The 21966-nt window shown below is 31.7% G+C and overlaps 1 protein-coding gene across 1 annotated transcript in view; it reads right to left on the minus strand.

The window, feature by feature from the left end:
* LOC134690123 (ankyrin repeat and KH domain-containing protein mask-like) overlaps positions 1 to 19553 on the minus strand; it is a 33355-nt gene extending 13802 nt beyond the window's left edge. The window contains exons 1-10 of the mRNA XM_063550096.1: positions 19536 to 19553; positions 18632 to 18715; positions 14000 to 14098; positions 13567 to 13665; positions 13134 to 13232; positions 12701 to 12799; positions 12258 to 12356; positions 11096 to 11203; positions 9178 to 9249; positions 8523 to 8544 (exon numbers count right to left, since the gene is read on the minus strand). Coding sequence (XP_063406166.1) covers positions 8523 to 8544; positions 9178 to 9249; positions 11096 to 11203; positions 12258 to 12356; positions 12701 to 12799; positions 13134 to 13232; positions 13567 to 13665; positions 14000 to 14098; positions 18632 to 18715; positions 19536 to 19553 — 799 coding nt within the window. The remainder of the gene's footprint in view (positions 1 to 8522; positions 8545 to 9177; positions 9250 to 11095; positions 11204 to 12257; positions 12357 to 12700; positions 12800 to 13133; positions 13233 to 13566; positions 13666 to 13999; positions 14099 to 18631; positions 18716 to 19535) is intronic.
* Positions 19554 to 21966: the final 2413 nt, after the last annotated feature.

Raw genomic sequence — 21966 nt, forward strand, 5'->3', positions numbered from 1 at the left:
TGGCATTAGATACCGAAAACTTTGGGGTAATTGTTTGGCTGCCATATTGCTAATTTTTCTATATGGACAAACAGTATAAGGTAAGTAGTTTGTGATTAGTTTTAACTATTTTGTGACTTTCTTTCAAATTCTCTTTATAGGAGAAATGTGCACAGAAAGAGGTCGCTTTCAGGGCCTGTATCGTTGTTTAAAGCTCCGATTGTTATTTACCGGTAACCAAATTGATGTGCACGTACTAAAATTTAAGATTTTTAAATTATATTTTGGAAATTGAGTTTAAATGATCGAGTGACAAGAAACACATTTTGCATTCTATGTTGCAATGTAAAAACAATACATTTGAGAGGGAAATGCATGGTAGCTATTTGAATAAGCATTTAACATGTTTATTCAATGGAATCAAATTTAACATTTTTCTTTTTCAATTTCAGTTTTAAATCTAGCCAACCGATTTCTACAGGCCATGGAAATGAACATATCACAAAACTGTTGGTTCAGCTCTCATAGAACCAGCTATCTCCTGATGAACTACTCAGTATTGACCAGGCAATAGCAATGGGAGCAATGGCAGAGATATATGACATTTTTCTTTTTCAATTTCAGTTTTAAATCTAGCCAACCGATTTCTATAGGTCATAGAAATGAACATATCACAAAACTGTTGGTTCAGCTCTCATAGTACCAGCTATCTTCTGATGAACTACCCAGTATTGAACAGGCAATAGCAATGGGAGCAATGGCAGAGATAGATGAAATTTTTCTTTTTCAATTTCAGTTTCAAATCTAGCCAACCGATTTCTACAGGCCATGGGAATGAACATATCACAGAACTGTTGGTTCAGATCTCATAGTATCAGCAATCTTCTGATAAACTACCCAGTTTTGACCAGGCAATAGCAATGGGAGCAATGGACAGAGATAGATGACATTTTACATTGCCAAAAAAAAATTACAATTATAAAGGAATTCACACTGACTTCTGATCAGAACTTGACTATGATACATTTATATTGTATGCTGTTATCAGGTAAATGTAACCAATCTTGAAACCGTCAGTTGTTTTGAATATGTGCCTACACTGTGGTGGTACTTTAAAAGCAACATAACAGACCACTGTTTAATACAATAAAAGTTTACAGTACACTTTATATTGTTTTTTATATTAACAAATTTGTATTTGAAATTATGAACATTACCAAATTTATATTAAAAAGTCTGCATCTACGTCACACGTTTTCACCCGCTTTTTGACAAATCATGTTATGTCATGACATGATTTTCCATTGTCAGAGGTTGGCAAGTATGCTCATTGTAAATACAATTTAATTGGTCGTAGTAAATTCTATTGAGCACAGAACAAATCCATTTTTTTTTAAAAGTCATATGAGACGAGTGTGTGGTGAAAAATAATGTTCATCCAATTCTTGAACCAATGCATTTATATATCATAAAATAAGTCCTCTGTGCAAGATTTTATCATTATTTTCGCAAATATATCATATAATCGTCATTTTTTTTCTCTCTGTTTGTTATGATTTAACAAATATGGCTGCTCATTAAATGCCGTGTTTTGAAGCCGAGTTTTTCCAATCAACAATTTATAGTAAACAAATCACAAAAAGCATGGGTATTGAACACGTGTTTAACATGTATAATCAGATATTTGTTTATTTTAATGACAGATCAATGCATATTGTGATCACCAGATTTTTACGAGGAGGGTTACACTCGTGTCACTATGTATACGGAAAATATGTCGGTGAATTGCTTCCTAGAAGCAAGCAATTTAAAATAAGTAAACTTCTTCTAAATGTGGACAAATTAAAGAATTTTCCTCAGAAAAAAAGTATATAGATATAGGAAGATGTGGTGTGAGTGCCAATGAGACAACTCTCCATCCAAATAACAATTTAAAAATTAAACCATTATAGGTTAATCAGTTGCATAATGAAAACTATCCATTTAGATATAAAAAAACCATATACATAATTTTTTTTTTAATTTGAGGTTTCTTATGACTTTAAACATGAAAAATATATATATGTTTTTTACTTTGAAACAAGGAAATAATACTTTTAAGTTACATTATGCAAAATATATTATACAATTTTCATAAAAATGTTTGAAATAGTTTACACTGGACATTAACCAACTTGCAATCAATCAACTAAACAAATTTAAGGGATTATTATAATGCATGTATATGTATCATGTGTATATAAATGCTGTATGCCATAAACATATATTGAATAATCAATAAAATATAGTGCTTAAAAAGAAACGGGCGCATTGCATTTGCACCAATTTTTGAAAATTACAATCTTTCATTTGCGCCACAGGATCATAATGTCTTTGCGCCAAAAAATAAAAACTTCATTTGCGCAACTTTACAGGTAATTCATGTGATCAAGAACGGAAGTTTTAAATATTCATTGCTCTCAAAGATTTGTCTCTACAGTATTTCTCTGGATAATGGGTTGAGTTCAATGCAACACTCATTTCTGAAGCTGAGAGTCACTAAGGTTTATAATTATATAGTGTTCACATGTTCGAGGTGTCAAGATGGACATTATCAATTTAGACATAAAACAGGAAAATTAAGTGTGTAATAGTTGATCGTTCTGAAAAATGGAGACTTAGTCGTTTATTGGTACCCCAAATAGATAATACATTGTAAAGCCAGTATAACAACTGAAATAGACAGCAATTCATGAAAAAACGGACTATATCTTTTTTATCAATATGGTTTGCACCAACTTGAGAGGTGGAATTTTCCAGACATGTATACATCAGGGCCCTCGCTTACAATTTTGTTGCCAGGATAGACGTATAATTTTACAATAGGGTATCATGCTTAGAATAACTCCAGTGTAAGCTGTTTTCGTCCATGTTTCATATTAGGTGACCGTGTTATGATCACGTTTATTTTTAACAGAACTGTGTTCTATTGAGGTTTTAACATTACTTGTGTGATTTAATGTTGACTGATTTCTGAGTAGGAATATATTTAATTTTGCAAACAAAATTTTATTATCAAAGTCTTTGTTTCTGGCAAACACGGTTTTATAATTGTTGACAGGCACCGACCATTAAAAAACAATAGATCTGTTAAAAATAAGAAATATTAATAATTGTTTTTTTTTAAGGCAAATGAAAAAAATGACAGTTTGATTTAAAACTGTTTAAAATTATTTAGAAAAAATTGAAATAGATGTAAATAACGTATTTTAATGTGAAAAGGCTAGACTTTAATTTGTGCTGTAGGGATGTGATTGGATGGTTTTCTTTACAATTATTTCCCTAGTGAAAATATGCACTAATTATTGTATCATGTTGTTTAATTTTCACATAATAACACAACTAAGAATATGACGGATGAATTCAAAGTTAGCCGTTTAATGTCCAGTAGCAATTATTTGATGCATCATTAGAAGGACATTTACAATGTTATAATAACATTAGATGTATGCTTCATTATAATACATTTTTCTGATTGGCTGATTGGCTACATTGCAATCTTGCGTTAATCAATTTCATTACACAATAAATTGTAGCATTCATGATAACACGAGGTCCCACAATAGAGTGCGCAGGTTAATTAATTAAACACTTGATAAAAATTGTTTCATAATCTTAGCTAAAAAATGTATTAATAAGTATTGATTGCTTCTTTCTGTAACTTCATAGGGTTGTACAAGCGTTGACCGTGTGCACATTTTTAGAATGAAGCGCTTTCGCTTTCGCACTTAATACAAAATGCACTTTGGTAAACACTTTTACACACCAATGAAGTTACAAAAAGAAGCATTCAATACTTAAAATAAATATGAACAAGGACATCCTGTGTTATGCAAACATGTATATTCCGGCACAAGCGATGACCTATAGACCATGTGAATCATATGTATATTTAGGGTGGGTTGCTCCGAATTCAAGAAGAAAAATAGAAAAATAAAAAACTAGAGGCTCTAAAGAGTCTGTGTCACTCACCTTGGTATATGTGAATTAAACAAAGGAAGCAGACAGTTCATGACAAAATTGTGTTTAGGTGATTGTGATGTGTTTGTACATCTTACTTTACTGAACATTCTTGCTGCTTACAATTATCTCTATCGATAATGAACTTGTGTAGTTTCAGTGGAAAATGTTAGTAAAAATTTACAAATTGTATGAAAATTGTTAAAAAATGATTATAAAGGACAATAACTTCTAGGGGGTCAATTGACCATTTTGGTCATTTTGACTTATTTTTGAGTCTTAAACTACTGTACATTATTGCTGTTTACAGTTTATCTCCATCTATAATAATATTCAAGATAATAACCAAAAACAGGAAAATTTCCTTAAAATTACCAATTTAGGGGCAGAAACCCAACAGGGGCTTGTCTGATTCATCTGAAAATTTCACGGCAGATAGATCTTGACCTGATAAACAAATTTACCCCTTGTCAGATTTGCTCTAAATGCTTTGGTTTTTGAGTTATAAGCCAAAAACTGCATTTTACCCCTATGTTCTATTTTTAGCCATGGCGGCCATGTTTTCTTATGAAATGGGAATTAAAATAAAAACTTTATTCTAGATACCCTAGGAATCAATCAGATGAAGTTTGGTTTGAATTGGTTCAGTAGTTTCAGAGGAGAAGATTTTTGTAAAAGTTAACGACGACGGACCCAGGACGACGACACCGGACGCAAAGTGATGGGAAAAGCTCACTTGGACCTTCGGGCCCGGTGAGCTAAAAAATACAAATACAAAATACTGATAGAGTATAACGGGCAAAATAACGAACAAAGGAAAATGGTATGTGAAAATTAAGGAAAATGGTATAAGAAAATTCAAAAATAGAGGGGATGGTCTAGTTTTTTGCCGGACAATTGTTTAAAGTCACGAGCATTGATAGGTAAAATAATACACAATAGTTTGTACATTGGTAGGGATTTATGTTTGGAGTTGATGAGGCACAATTGTTTTTATTTAAAATTTATCGAATATTTTTTTTTCCGTCTGATTTTAAAATGATTAAAAAAATCCATTATATAAATTGAGATAAGATTTACGAACTAGAGGCTATAAAGAGCCTGTGTCGCTCACCTTGGTCTATGTGAAAATTAAACAAAGGACGCAGATGGATTCATGACAAAATTGTGTTTTGGTGATGGTGATGTGTTTGTACATCTTACTTTACTGAACATTATTGCTGCTTACAATTATCTTTATCAATAAACTTGGCCCAGTAGTTTCAGAGGAGAAAATTTGTAAAAGATTACTAAGATTTACGAAAAAATGGTTAAAAATTGACTATAAAGGGCAATTACTCCTTCAGGTGGCAGCTGATTATTTCGGTCATGTTGACTTATTTGTAGATCTTTTTTGGCCGACATTTATTGCTTTTTACAGTTTATCTCTTTCTATAATAATATTCAAGATCATGACAAAAAAAACAGCAAAATTTCCTTAAAATTACCAATTAAATTGCCCAGCAACTCAATTGCCCAGCAACTCAACAACAGATTGTTCGATTCATCTGAAAATTTCAGGGCAGATATATCTTGACCTGATAAACAATTTTACTCATGTCAGATTTGCTTTAAATGCTTTGGTTTTTGAGTTATAAGCCAAAAACTACATTTTACCCCAATGTTCTATTTTTAGCCATGGCAGGCATCTTGGTTGGTTGGCCGGGTCATACCACACATTTTTTAAGTTTGGTTCAATTTGGCCCAGTAGTTTCAGAGGAGAAGATATTTGTAAATGTTAACAACGACGATAGACAAAGACGAACAATGACGACGGATGCCAAATGATGAGAAAATATAAAAAAGAAAATATGGTATGATTGCCAATGAGACAACTATCCACAAAAGACCAAAATGACACAAACATTAACAATTTTAGGTCATCTTACGGCTTTCAACAATGAGCAAAGCCCATACCGTATATAGTCAGCTATAAACGGCCCCGATAAGACAATGTAATACAATTCAAACGAGAAAACTAACGGCCTTATTTATGTAAAAAAAATTGGCCAGGTGAACTAAAAAGTTGAATGCTTCTGCAATGCAAATATGGTCTGTTTTTGACAAAAACAATGCACATATAGCGGGTACTAACATCATTAAGTCATGCTAAATTACTGAAATCTTCAAAATTTTAGTATTTTGGTTAAATTTTAGATAGTTTCCGTCTTAAATGAAAGTGGACGCACTCGTGTTCATTCATAATACGGAAACATAAGTTGCATTTGATGATAATACATAGCATATATAAATGATGAGGATGAATACGTTTGTTGCTATTTTCATCTTTTGACAAAAAACATCTGAATATAGACGATTTTTTGCATATTTGATAGATTTTTCATATTTTCACTTGAATCAGAGCGTTTTTAATGACTTTATCAGCTAAAATCGTTCACATAAACTAATTGAATCAATTGAAATAGACACTCAAGTGTTTAAAAAGTGTCCATAATCTTTCGTTAGATGAACCTGAAATTTGAGGCCAAAAACGGGCCTTACCGGTCCAGTAAAAAGTAAAAACACAAAAATACCGAACTCCGAGGAAAATTCAAAAAGGAAAATCAAAAATCAAAAGGCAAAATCAAAAGTCCAAACAGTTAAAACTGTTTCAAAGCAAATCCAGATAACAAAAAAATAAGTAATCTAATCTAATCTAAATTGTTGATTAACTATAGATGATTAATCGAAATTTATTAAGTAAATTATAGTACTTGAATACCTTATATGTATATTCATATTTATATTCATATTTTATGTTTTTTAAATTTTGTGAATCCCTTAATCATTTATCTTTCAGACATAATTTACAGAATCACTTTATGTAATGTAGATCAAAAGAAATAGGCAATGAATAAATCTATCAACCTTAAATATACCAAACACCTAATAGATATATTTGTGTACTCAATTATGAGGTCAAATATTTGTATACTCAGTTGTGTATTGAAGGATCTATATAATTATGTAAGACAGAGGTTGAAAAGTAATGTGGTCAATTTGATTATCAGTTTAGAAGGTAGGGTATTGTAATTAAAGGTCTACCTTGTCTCTGATTGTTTGTTAAAAATGGCAGTTGTCAATCATACTTGTATTGTATCAATAGTCAATTACCTAATCAAAATGTTTTAAAAAAAAAGCCTGCACATTAACAAACCTTAATGAAATACATGCTTAAATGAACTGCTCCAAAAATATACCTATTCAATTTATATTTGTATTATGTGCACATACATGAGAACTATAGGGAACCATATTTCAGTGTGAATACATTTAGTAATAGTAGTTAGCCTGTCGTGTTGTTTGGGAGGTCAGTGCCTAAGTAAAGATTTAGAACAAATTCTAATCTATCCAAAAATCATAACTGAAAAACATAAATCCTGAAATTTATAAAAATTGAAAGGAAGCCTAAGTCAACAGATATAAACAATTCACCAAAGTTTAAACAACTTTTGTGGATGTGTTTATGAGTGATTGTGGGAAAACTGGAAAATGCCCCCTATTTTTAGTTTGAAAATTCATAACACGGAAACGTAAAATCTGAAATTTATAAAAAACGACAGGAAGCATACCTCTATAGATATAAACAAATCACCAAAGTTTCATCAAATTTGATGGAAGCATTTTTGAGTTATTGTCCGAAAACTGGAAAATCACCTTTTTTTTAAGGAGAACACTTCTTAACATGGAAACCAATAATCTAAAATTTATAAAAATCGAAAGGGAGCTTACCTCAATAAATATAAACAATTCAACAAAGTTTCATAAAAGTTGGTGGAAGCGTTTTTTTTAGTAATTGCCCAAAGTGTGGACAACGAACGGGCAGACAACGGTATACCATAATACGTCCTGTTAAAGACGGGTGTATAAAAACTGCAAAAGATCTTCCTCGAGACAAAAATACCACGGCTTGTAAATTCAGATTCAGCAAATTTTCAATTTCTAAAAAGAAATTAACAGTCATCCAAAATTCATGTTGAAATTAGCATTGTGTCTGTGTTTTTTTGGTAACAAGTATTGTGTATGAAGTTCATATTATATGATCTTTTTCAATTAATTGTTGATATAAAAGAATTTCATCAATAAATTATAAGAATGGTACACATGAGAGTGCATGTGCTAACATAGTAATTTCTATAAAATACATATTTCCTTTTATTTTGAAAATATTTGATATGCACAGACATTCCATTGCAGAAACACAGATACAATCTTAATGTCCAAAAATATGGAAATAATTGTACACATGGAAGTGCCAACAAGACCAAACAGTTTTAGGGCCGACACCTGGTATTCTACATAATTAAACAAAATATATAACCCAAATATTGGTCATTTTTTTCTGAACATATTCCATTCTCTTTATAATAACTATATGTCAATGTCCTCTGACCTGGTGACATTAAATTGAATAGGAATCTACCTCGCATTTACTCAGATATGTTGTTCATAAGTAACACTAAATACATAATGTGTCACATCTAATAATGAAATAAAAAAAATACCTTTCGTCCTTAGTACAGCAGTCTGAAATAAAGAAGAAAATAAACACCAACAACCGAATGTAGTCTGTAATGGAAAACAAATTGATTGCGATTGATTTATTTTTGGTAGCAAATGCATCTCTCTGACTTATTTCTTGCATGTCATGTTTCTTTGTAAATTTTACGCACGCCATCATGAGTTGGTTTATCGTTATGGAATAACCGTTTTACAAATGATATCGGATATTTTCCTTACGTTGTAAGTACAATCCCCTTCCCTTTCATGAATGTAACCTACCGAATAAGATTATTTACAAAATTTATTGTCTCATTAGCATCACGGCGTGTGCCACATGTGGAGCAGGATCTGCTTACCCCTACGGAGCACCTGAAATCACCCCTAGTTTTTGTGGGTTTGTGTTGTTTAGTATTTCGTTTACTATGTTGTGTCATGTGTACTATTGTTTGTCTGTTTTTCATTTTCATTTTAAGCTTTGGCATTGTCAGTTTCTTTTCAATTTATGAGTTTGACTGTTCCTCTAGAATCAACTATCTTGCAGTATCCGGGTTTTGTGTCATTTGATTTACTTAATTTTATATCATTTTACATTTTGTAATTGGATGTGTACCTACTATATTCTTGATATGAACATATGTAATTCAAAAGCATGCCTACCTGTAAGTATTCCATAACTTCTTTATACTGTCCCTCTTTTTCTGCTGCCGCTAGATCGTATGGAGTCTTACCCTGAAACACAAAAAAATATTGTATTGCTTTTCTCTGTTAATTACAAATAAGATTTGTATATCTCCTATCTCATTATAAGTAACTGGGACCATACGAGTTGAGTGGTGCTTTAATGTTATTTTACATGTGCTCAAAAAGAGGGACGAAAGATACCAAAGGGACAGTCAAACTCATAAATCTAAAACAAACTGACAACGCCATGGCTAAAAAAGAAAAAGACAAACAACATTACACATTACAAAATATAGTAAACTAAAAATCAAACAACACAAACCCCACCAAATACTAGGGGTGATCTCATGTGCTCCAAAAGGGTAAGCAGATCCTGCTCCACATGTGGCACCCGTCGTGTTACTTATATGATAACAAATCCGGTAAATAGTCTTATTCAGTAGGTCACATTCATGAAAGGGAAGGGGATTGTAGTGACAACGTAAGGAACATATCCAATATCATTTTTGAAACGGTTATTCCATAACGGTCAATGAACTCATGATGGCGTCCATAAAATTTAAGAAGGGATGATTTCAACTTCACCATTTGAAACTCTTGGTTTAATAGCTTCCTTGTGAGCAGCAACCCTCAACTTATACTGTCTAGTTTATAACGCATGACTTATGCAACACCATTCCAATCCTTTTGAACATTTGCTGTGGTCTTTTAAACAGCTTTAAATGTTTCTAAAATATTATAAAATAATGCTCCGTAAAACAGCATTGAGTGTTTGTCACATATTCGTTACATTTTGTTTCTTAATAAATGAATACATCATTGTGTTTACATAAATGTTGTACGGTTTTGAAGGTCTTTTCAACTAATTTTTATTTCATTTTTTGATTATTCCGATAAATTATTCTCTTTTTTAGCACCCCGTTATTCTCTTTTTTTATTATTATATATTTGCACCCGCTTATCTTATATTCATTTTCTGTTTGCCAATTTATCTCCATTCTTTATTTGTTTCCATTATTCGTGATTTTCTGCTCCGTATACCCATCCACACCCTCCTATATCCGTTTATTGTAATTTTACAAAATTTCATAGTTTTGTGTGTTATCACTGGTACTGTATGCATAAGGAACTAAATCAATTATAACATGAATGATAGATATGTCTGCACCTATTCACACTTGTTAGCTTGCATACAAAATAAAACAAAATTAACAGTCATCTTTAATTTTCAGATTATTGTACTAAATGTTTTTAAACTGCTATCAAGATGAAATATAAGGCAATTTATTTCCTCCTTATTGGATCCATAGAAATATGTTCTAGTAGTATTCATTACTTTCAAAATATGTTCGACCACCATAATTTTTAACTATCTAAATATAAAAATACGATGGACGCATGTCAATATATTGTTTATACTTTTTGATATTTTCTCATAACTTTGTCATCGTTGTCATGACAATTGACTGGTATATGTTTCTTTTTGCAGTTTGTTTGGATTTGCATCAATTATCATGTTTTTAACCAAAACTATTTCATCCATTTACTTTAATGTTATTACCATTGCTGTTTTCATTAAAACTGAGATATTCATATAATTTGGCAACAAATTTTTGAATGATGTGAAAGTTACCTAAAGTACAAATGTCTTTACAAAATCCTTCTTTTATAAAATCATCTATGTTCACATGTTTTAAAGTAAAACTAAGCCATCCAAGTCTATAAAACACTTTCATATTTTTGTTTAAATTGAAAGGATCATATGACATATGTGTAACTATAACCTTGAGAAAAAAAAAATTGTACTGAACATATCTTAAACATCATTTTAGTGAAGCATTATTTACTTCATGTAGCAATAGTTGAATACTGAGCATTTACTATAATACATTACCTTTTGTGTTTTAACAAAGGGACTGATACCTCCTTCTTCTACTAGGTATCTTGTTACCTGAAGATGTCCCCACATAGCAGCCAGATGTAAAGCTGTTTTTCCATCCATCTATAATTAATACCAAATAACATGTAAATATAATGGATAATACTTTGTTACCAATATCAATAATATACAACATATTCTACAACTGACATTAAAACTTGTCTGATAAACTGGATAATATTGTATAATAAATAAAAACAAAATGTATATCACATGAATCAGTGGTCAAAACTGAACAAAATGACCAGTCACACTTGTATTCATATTGTACATAAACAACAAATAAACAACAAGTTTTTGTGGAATGTCAGAACTTCCATCAGAAATGTCATGTTAACAAAAACATTTTTTTCAAGAAATGTATAAAATATTTATATCAATGGATTCAGTGTAATGCACTGATATAAATGAGATCTCACTTTATATAATTCTAGCAAGTATTTGTTGATATAAAAATGAAATCTGTATGATTAACATGGTTCAGAATAATGATCAATTTAAAAAAAAAAAAAAAATTCAAAGAAATATGAAAAGTAGTTACATTTCCTGATTAAGAACGGAGAGACAAGAAAAATGAGACCCCACTTTATATAATTATTACAAACAATAGTTGTCCTGTCTTATTAACAACATGATTTGGTGTTGATTAAAAGTAATGTGATAAGATTTAGTAGATAACATACATCTGTGATATCTTTGTTACATCTGTTCTCCAGGAGAAGTTGACACACTTTCACATGTCCTCCACTGGCAGCCCACATTAATGCTGTCCGTCCAATACCCTGGAATAAAACAACTGACATCAAAACTTGTCTGATAACCTGAACAATGTTGTGTAATAAATATAAACAGAAATGACAAGTCACATTAATTAAAACTGTCGGATTAACAACAGGATTTAGTGTAGATTCAGTTTAATCATAAATTTTAAGAAAATATTTTTTTTAAAGAAAAATGAAAACAAGATGTATTTTCTGATTCATAACAATACTATGAGTAAAATGAGACCCCACTTAATATGATTCTGACAAACAATAGTTGTCCATTAAACCTGTCTAATTAACAATATGTTTGTGTTGATTAAAAGTAATGTGATCAGATTTAGTAGATAACATACATCTGTGATATCTTTGTTACATTTGTTCTCCAGGAGAAGTTGACACACTTCCACATGTCCTTCACTGGCAGCCTCCATTAATGCTGTCTGTCCATAATACTGGAATAATACAAATGACATCAAAACTTGTCTGATAAACTGGACAATGTTGTGTAATAAATATAAACAGAAATGACCAGTCACATTAATTAAAACTGTCGGATTAACAACAGGATTTAGTGTACATGGTGTAGATTCAGTTTAATCATAAATTTAAAGAAAATATTTTTTTAAAGAAAAATGAAAAAAGTTATATTTTCTTTTTCATAACAATACTATGAGTAAAATGAGACCCCACTTTATATGATTCTGACAAACAATAGTTGTCCATTAAACCTGTCTAATCAACAACATGATTTTGTGTTGATTAAAAGTAATGTGATCAGATTTAGTAGATAACATACATTTGTGATATCTGTGTTACATTTGTTCTCCAGGAGAAGCTGACAGACTTCCACATGTCCTTCACTGGCAGCAAACATTAATGCTGTCGATCCATCATCCTGGAATAATACAACTGACATCAAAACTTGTCTGATAAACTGGACAATGTTGTGTAATAAATGTAAACAAAAATAAACTGTCACATCAATTAAAACTGTCTGATTAACAACAGGATTTAGTGTAGATTCAGTTTAATCAGTAATTCTAATAAAATAATTTTTTAAAAGAAAAATGAAAAAAAGATATATTTTCTGATTCAGAACAATACTATGAGTAAAATGAGACCCCACTTTATATAACTCCGACAAATATTTGTTCATTAAACCTGTCTAATTAACAACATGATTTTGTGTTGATTAAAAGTAATGTGATCAGATTTAGTAGATAACATACTGATGTGATATCTTTGTTACATCTGTTCTCCAGGAGAAGTTGACACACTTCCACATGTCCTTCCCTGGCAGCCAACATTAATGCTGTCCGTCCACTACCCTGGAATAATACAACTGACATCAAAATTTGTCTGATAAACTGGACAATGTTGTGTAATAAATATAAACACAAATGACCAGTCACATTAATTAAAACTGTCTGATTAACAACAGGATTTAGTGAAGATTCAGTTTAATCAGTAATTCTAATAAAATAATTTTTTAAAAGAAAAATGAAAAAAAGATATATTTTCTGATTCAGAACAATACTATGAGTAAAATGAGACCCCACTTTATATAACTCTGACAAATATTTGTTCATTGAACCTGTCTAATTAACAACATGATTTAGTGTTGATTTAAAGTAATGTGATCAGATTTAGTAGATAACATACTGTTGTGATATCTTTGTTACATTTGTTCTCCAGGAGAAGTTGACACACTTCCACATGTCCTTCACTGGCAGCAAACATTAATGCTGTCGATCCACTAACCTGGAATAATACAACTGACATCATAACTTGTCTGATAAACTGGACAATGTTGTGTAATAAATGTAAACAAAAATAAACTGTCACATCAATTAAAACTGTCTGATTAACAACAGGATTTAGTGTAGATTCAGTTTAATCAGTAATTCTAATAAAATAATTTTTTAAAAGAAAAATGAAAAAAAGATATATTTTCTGATTCAGAACAATACTATGAGTAAAATGAGACCCCACTTTATATAACTCCGACAAATATTTGTTCATTAAACCTGTCTAATTAACAACATGATTTTGTGTTGATTAAAAGTGATGTGATCAGATTTAGTAGATAACATACTGATGTGATATCTTTGTTACATCTGTTCTCCAGAAGAAGTTGACACACTTCCACATGTCCTTCCCTGGCAGCCAACATTAATGCTGTCCACCCAACATCCTGGAATAATACAACTGACATCAAAACTTGTCTGATAAACTGGTCAATGTTGTGAAATAAATATAAACAGAAATGACCAGTCACATCAATTAAAACTGTCTGATTAACAACAGGATTTAGTGTAGATTCAGTATAATCATTAATGTTATAAAAGTAAATTTTTCAAAGAAAAATGAAAAAAGTTATAATTTCTGATTAAGAACGATACTATGAGTAAAATGAGACCCCACTTTATATAATTATTACAAATATTAGTTGTCCATTAAACCTGTCTAATTAACAACAGGATTTAGTGCAGATTCAGTATAATCATTAATTTAAAAAAAAAAATAAAAGAAAAGTGAAAAAGAGTAGTAATTTCTGATTCAGAACAATTATATGAGTAAAACGGAATTCCATTGTATATGAATCTAACGACTATTTGTCCTTTTTACAAGATGTTTCTACATTAGATCTTTATACATATCACTATCTGACCAAAGTTGTTAATACAACATCCAGTGAAACATAAGTGTAAAAAAATGTTTTTTGTCAAGAAACAAAATTAGAACTTCACAATACAAAACACACAAAAAAGACAAATATTTTAAAATCAAACCCTGCATACATTTTTTCCAATAAAACTGTCTAATTAAATTCAGAATTTTGATTTAATGTTGATTCAGTATAATGACTAAATATCAGTTTCCATACAGACCAATGGTATTTGAACAGTGCAGGTTTTACTATTGTGTGTTTTATCTTTAAAACCAATGGTATAGATAGTTCAAAGGGGAATTGTACTGAAGCAAATATGGTTTAAAACCTCCACATTTTGTGCCTGTACCAAATCAGACAACCTGGATCATGTGTTGTTTGTTGTTGTGTTTGCTTGTCTATTTAATCTATGAAGTCAGGTCCAGATCATGTGTTGTGTGTTGTTATATTTGTTTGTCTATTTACTCTGAGTACCGGTAGTCAGGTCAAGACCATGTGTTGTTTGTTGTTATATTTGTTTGTCTATTTACTCTGAGTAGTCAGGTCAGGTCCAGACCATGTGTTGTTTGTTGTTATATTTGTTTGTCTATTTACTCTGAGTAGTCAGGTCAGGTCCAGACCATGTGTTGTGTGTTGTTATATTTGTTTGTCTAATTACTCTGAGTAGTCAGGTTATGTCCAGACCATGTGTTGTGTGTTGTTATATTTGATTGTCTTTTTACTCTGAGTAGTCAGGTCAGGTCCAGACCATGTGTTGTGTGTTGTTACATTCGTTTGTCTTTTTACTCTGAGTAGTCAGGTCAGGTCCAGACCATGTGTTGTGTGTTGTTATATTCGTTTGTCTTTTTACTCTGAGTAGTCAGGTCCAGACCATGTGTTGTGTGTTCAGGGTTTCAGCTAGGATTTTGAGGGCTTTAGTCACTTTTGCGCGTGATAAAAATCAGCCTTATTTTTTTATAATAGCAGCTTATTTTTTATAATAGCAAGGGGTCTAGGATGTTTATCAAACTAGCTATACATATATGTCCAAGTCCTTCAAGGACTAGTATAGGATCTTTGAAGACTTTAGGATTGCTAATGTCATGAATGTAGGCAGTTATTGGCAATATTGAATAAATTGACTGATGTGATGCTATGATATGAAGATAAGAACAGGGATCTGGTAATGTGGTTCACAATTTCACTTCAGTTATTGTCAGGGCACACCCCTGATCAACAAAAGTTGGGTGCCTCTATTTTTTAAACCACTGCACAAATGAACTTGTTCATGCATCGTTGACAATTTAATGGAATTTGATGCGACTGTCATATAAGTGAGAGGTTTAGCTAGCTATAAAACCAGGTTCAATCCACCATTTTCTACATTAGAAAATGCCTGTACCAAGTCAGGAATATGACAGTTGTTACCCATTCGTTTGATGTGTTTGGACTTTTGATTTTGCCTTTTGATTTTTGATTTTCCTTTTTGAATTTTCCTCGGAGTTCGGTATTTTTGTGTTTTTACTTTTTTTTTTGTAATGACTTTTTCACTTCACAATCATGTATATCCTTGAAACTACGTTTAAATATCTATTTGGAATCAATTTCTTTAATATTGAATAGAAAGATATGCATCTATACTTAATGTGACGATTCTAATGACAGACTGTAGATAACGTTTACTTTCGATTGTTAAACAAAGTGAAATGTTTACGTTTTGAATAAAGTTCATTCTTTTTAATCGAAGTTGTCGAAAGTTTTTGATGAATATTTATAAAAAGTATGACGAAAATACGTTCAAATGACGAAACCACGACAAGCAAACTGCAAATAATGATCGTAAGGGAAATATTGAAATTAAAATAAAGTTGAAATGTCCGGGAAGATAATACGACAGAATTGTGAGAAATAATTAAAATGAAATGCTGACTGACTGATTAAACTTGAATAGATTATTATGATGGTCAATAATGAGGTTTTATAATAATAATTAAGGGATTAGTGACCCATCTGATTGGCGATAGGCGGATTACTTGTCATCACAACTTTTAACACCTTTAGTAAACATTAATTACCTGAGGGTCATAAACTTGTCAGAAACATAAAGACAGGTAGAATTCAAGTAATTTGATGTGTAAACATTTTTACACTTTCCAAATTTAAGTGACGAAATTGATTTGAAATATTTTCGTCATTTCGAAAACCTTTTCGTAAAATACGAAAGTGACGAGCGCTAGCAAAGTGTGTTGTTATATTTGTTTGTCTATTTACTCTGAGTAGTCAGGTCCAGACCATGTGTTGTGTGTTGTTATATTCGTTTGTCTATTTACTCTGAGTAGTCAGGTCCAGACCATGTGTTGTGTGTTGTTACATTTGTTTGTCTATTTACTCTGAGTAGTCAGGTCCAGACCATGTATTGTGAGTTGTTACATTTGTTTGTCTATTTACTCTGAGTAGTCAGGTCCAGACCATAAGTTAGTATTAGTTGTTTCATGATGTGTCTCCTATTTTGTATAACAAATGTTATGTCATGATATGTCTCATGTTGTGAGAACATAAATGTTTTGTCATGATGTGTCACATGTTTTGTGTTCAACATAAATGCTGTGTGTCATGTTCTGTGTTAAACACCAGTGTTGTGTCATGATGTGATTCATGTGTTGTGTTGAACATCAGTGTTGTGTCATGTTTCTTATGATCTGTGCTGAACACAGATGTTGTGTCGTGATGTGGTTCATGTGTTGTGATGAACACCAATAGTGTGTCATGATGTGTCTCATATGTTGTGGCATGATGTAGTTGGTGGTCTGTGTTAAACAGCAATGTTCTGTCATCATGTTTCTCATATTTGGTGTAAAAACCAGTGTTGTGTCATGTGTCTCATGTGTCTGTGATTATTATCAGTGTGGTCATTATGGAGCTAATGTTTTGTATCAAATATCTGTGTTGTGTCATGTTGTCTCATGTTCTGTATTGAACACCATCAATGTGTCATGATGTATTATGAAGAACATTAGTGTTGTGTCATGATGTGTCTTATGTCCTGTGATTGTTATCAATGTTATGTCATGAAGTGTCTCATGTTCTGTGATTGGTATCAATGTTGTGTCATAATGTGTTTCATGTTTAGTGTTGTACATCAATGTTGTGTCTTGATGTGTCTCATGTTATGTAATATACATCAGTGTTGTGTCATGATGTGTCTCATGTTCTATGATTGGTATCAGTGTTGTGTCATGATGTATCTCATGTTCTATGATTGGTATCAGTGTTGTGACGTGTGTCATGATGTGCCTCATGTTCTGTGATTGGTATCAATGTTGTGTCATGATGTGTCTCATGTTCTGTGTTATACATCAGTGTTGTGTCTTGATGTGTCTCATGTTATGTGTTGAATGCCCAGAGAGAACCATCAACTTTTGGTTGCAAAACTGGAAATCCTGATCAATGAAAATTTGAGGCGAACATACCTGCCAAGGCGGGCTCGAACTCATAACATCAGTGTTGGCAGGAAAGTGATACAGTAGTTGAACTACTAAAGAAACTCGTTCACCAAGCCTAGCTATTTATTTGGGATTCATGTACTGTTTATTTACAATCAGTTGAGTTTTGAAATAACTTGTATTTGCATGTTTTGTACTGCCTACGTACATTCTTATATGTTTGTATTTTTGTTTTTTTACTGTATATGTACAAGTAATAGTCTGACCTGATGTTTTATATTACTAATGAAAAGTTGTCTTGAATGTTACAAGTTTACCCTCTTGATATTGAATGTTACAAGTTTACCTTCTTGATATTTAATGTTACAAGTTTACCAACTTGATACTAAATGTTACAAGTTTATCTTTTTGATAGTATATGTTAAAAGTTTACCTACTTGATATCAATGTTACAAGTTTACCAACTTGATATTCAATGTGACATGTTTACCGTTTTGATATTCAATGTTACAAGTTTACCTATTTGATATTCAATGTTACAAGTTTGCCTATTTGATATTCAATGTTACAAGTTTACCTATTTGATATTCAATGTCACAATTTTACCTGTTGATAATAAATGTTACAAGTTTACCTGTTGATAATCAATGTTTGCTCCATTCGCTAGGCAAAGCTTCAAATCATTAACTCTTCCATCTCTAGCAGAATTAATTAGTTTCTGTAAGTAAGAAATATAGTTTACATTTAACAGATTGTAAAGAGTGTAGTAACTTAGATGGTTTTCACACCAGACAATAATTATCAAACACTTTAAAATTACAGATTTTTATTGGTTAACACAAGGACGACATTTTACTCTATCCCATGGCTCAACTGGAGACCATTTTTGGAATGTCAATTTTTCGTGCAGACCAATCAAACATCAATAATTTTAAAGAAAACTAACTGAATTTACATTAATAAATGTCAATTTTAAGGATACCAAGTTCTACATTTCGACTTCACACATTTTTATAGTGTGTCAACATCAAAAAGACATCTTGCTCTGACCTAACCTATGATGCGGAAACGTTCAAAACAGATGTTTGTCTAACCCAGCCACGTTCTGTATGTATGTGCCCGTCTTAAGTTAGGAGCCTGTAATTCAGTGGTTGTCGTATGTTACATAATTGTGTTTCGTTATTTTTTTTGTACATAAACATGATAAATTAAGCCGTTAGTTTTCTCGTTTGAATTGTTTTACTTTTGTAATTTTGGGGCCTTTCAAGCTGACCCATAGTTGTTATTTCTGTGTCAGTTGGTCTCTTGTGAACAGTTGTCTCATTGACAATCATACCACATCTTCTTTTTTTATAATCATAAGCCAAAAGTGCTGGTCCAGGAAACCAATTAATCAAGTTTAATTTTGAAGTATGAAGTTTTCCAGTACTAGTTGACATCCCTGCAAATTATCACATGCTTATATGTTCTATCCCATAAACAAAAAGCACTATACTCTATCATTGTGTCTATTGACTTTTAAGAAGAGAAAAACTTACATAATCCCAATCTCCCATTATTTCCTAAAATAGGAAAAAAACATATTTATAAACTGTTGCCAAATCAAGAGTTATTATTGCTACCATGGTTACTGTTACATGCAACTGAAAAACATATACTGTTTTTGAACATGTAAATACTGACCTAATATTTTCAGATATAAAAAACCAAATCATGTCGTCAACCAATGGCTGCATTGTTACCCTCTACTTAAATATTAAAGGGACATAACTCTGGAGGATAAACGTAAAAGGAACTTAACCAATGCTATGTTTAAAAAACAACATAGTTTTATTTATTGGCTATTCTTTTCAAAATTATTAAAGTCTGAATCAAACAAAACTAACAACTTATCATTGACCAATGCAATAAACCAGGAAAATTAGCTCATGGTCTGATGAACTCTACCAAACCGATGTGTACACCTTAAATTAATGGCACTGGCTACGGTTACATGGAAATGTAACAATAACAAGTTAAACTGCGAGCTACTGCTCACTGATGATACCCCCGCCGCAAGTGGATAATATTAATAGTGTAAAAATTTGCAAGTGTTCGGTAAAAAGGAAGTTGTCAAGTGATCAATCTGAAAACGCATCACAAGGTATAGATGACTAAGATAAACCCTGAAACCAAATTTCAGAAATCCTTGTATTGTAGTTCCAGAGAAAAATGTGACGAAAGTTTTCAACTTGGCTATCATGTGTAAAATCATACAAGTGTTCGGTAAACAGGAAGTTGTCAAGTGCTCAATCTGAAAACGCATCACACGGTATAGCTGACTTAGATAAACCCTGAAACCAAATTTCAAAAATCCTTGTATTGTAGTTTCTGAGAAAAATGTGACGAAAATTTTCAACTTGGCTATCATGTGTAAAATCATATAAGTGTTCGGTAAACAGGAAGTTGTCAAGTGATCAATCTGCAAACACATCACACAGTATAGCTGACTTAGATAAACCCTAAAAACAAATTTCAGAAATCCTTGTATTGTAGTTCCTGAGAAAAATGTGACGAAAGTTTCATGGGATGGACTGACTGACGGACGGACTGACGGACGGACAGACAGAGGTAAAACAGTATACCCCCCCTTTTTTAAAGCGGGGGTATAATTAAAATATTATTGTTACATTGGAGACTAATTGCCGAAATGCAAAGTTGGGTAAGGAACTGATTAATTACGAATGTAACAATAATTATTGAGGCTAGTTACATTGCGTTATTGTTACATGAAAAACAGCAATGTACGCTAGATTTATTAAACTTAAAAATCTTCTATAGTTTGTTGCTTAATTCTTTTATATGTACTGAATAAATCTTGTTATAATGATACTTAATAAATATCATTATTCAACAGATGGTGTTTAAATGGTTTTACGTATTGATGGTTTTGATGTTCTTAAAGATATACTACTTCAGATAAGTAGTGTCAAAGGGGGATAATATAGTTCATATAAAAAAGAAGATGTGGTATGATTGCCAATGAGACAACTATCCACAAAAGACCAAAATGACACAAACATTAACAACTATAGGTCACCATACGGCCTTCAACAATGAGAAAAGCCCGTACCGCATATAGTCTGCTATAAAAGGCTTCAATAAGACAATGTAAAACAATTCAAGCGAGAAAACTAACAGCCTTATTTATGTAAAAAAAATGAACAAAAAACGAATATGTAACACATAAACAAACGACAATCACTGAATTACAGGGTCCTGACTTGGGACAGGCACATACATAAATAATGTGGCGGGGTTAAACAACCCTCCCCCTAACCTAGGACAGTGGTATATAACAGTACATCATAAGAACGAACTATAAAAATCAGTTGAAAAAGGCTAAACTCATCAGATAGACAAAAAATAAAAGTGGAAGCGGCCGGGTACTTCATGATGGTTTGTTTGAGAACTAGGGCTGAGAAATGTGTGCCCTTCTAAGTCTTTAACTGCACAGCAACTGTCGATAATTATACTTTGAACAATCATCGGGACGAAGAGATTCCTATTACCAATTTTGTATTGGGTGAAAACATTTAAACTTTGGATGCGTTTGAAACGAAACTGAAACAATATCAGGACACAAACCTACAACTTCATCTATACATCAAAAGTAAAGTTTGCTAACTGTGAACTTAAATACTATGAACTTTTGTATTCATGTTACGATGATGTATCCATCCTCAATCTCATTCATGGAGGACGTAATTTCGTTTCAAAATCAGATGGAGCTCACCCAAACCAAAGGTATGTTTTACCTTTTTAACCAATATACCTAGTTTTCCCCTTTTTTAACCAATATACCCATACATGAATATTGCTTTGAGTTGTTTCATCAAAAATTTGTCGGACTTGAACATGCTCCAAAAACCACTTCAATGACTGGATATGTAGAAACTGTCATTGTAAATAAAAAAAATCAAAAATTAT

The sequence above is a fragment of the Mytilus trossulus genome, chromosome 11 (genome assembly GCF_036588685.1).
Source record: "Mytilus trossulus isolate FHL-02 chromosome 11, PNRI_Mtr1.1.1.hap1, whole genome shotgun sequence".
NCBI classification, from domain to species: Eukaryota; Metazoa; Mollusca; class Bivalvia; order Mytilida; family Mytilidae; genus Mytilus; species Mytilus trossulus.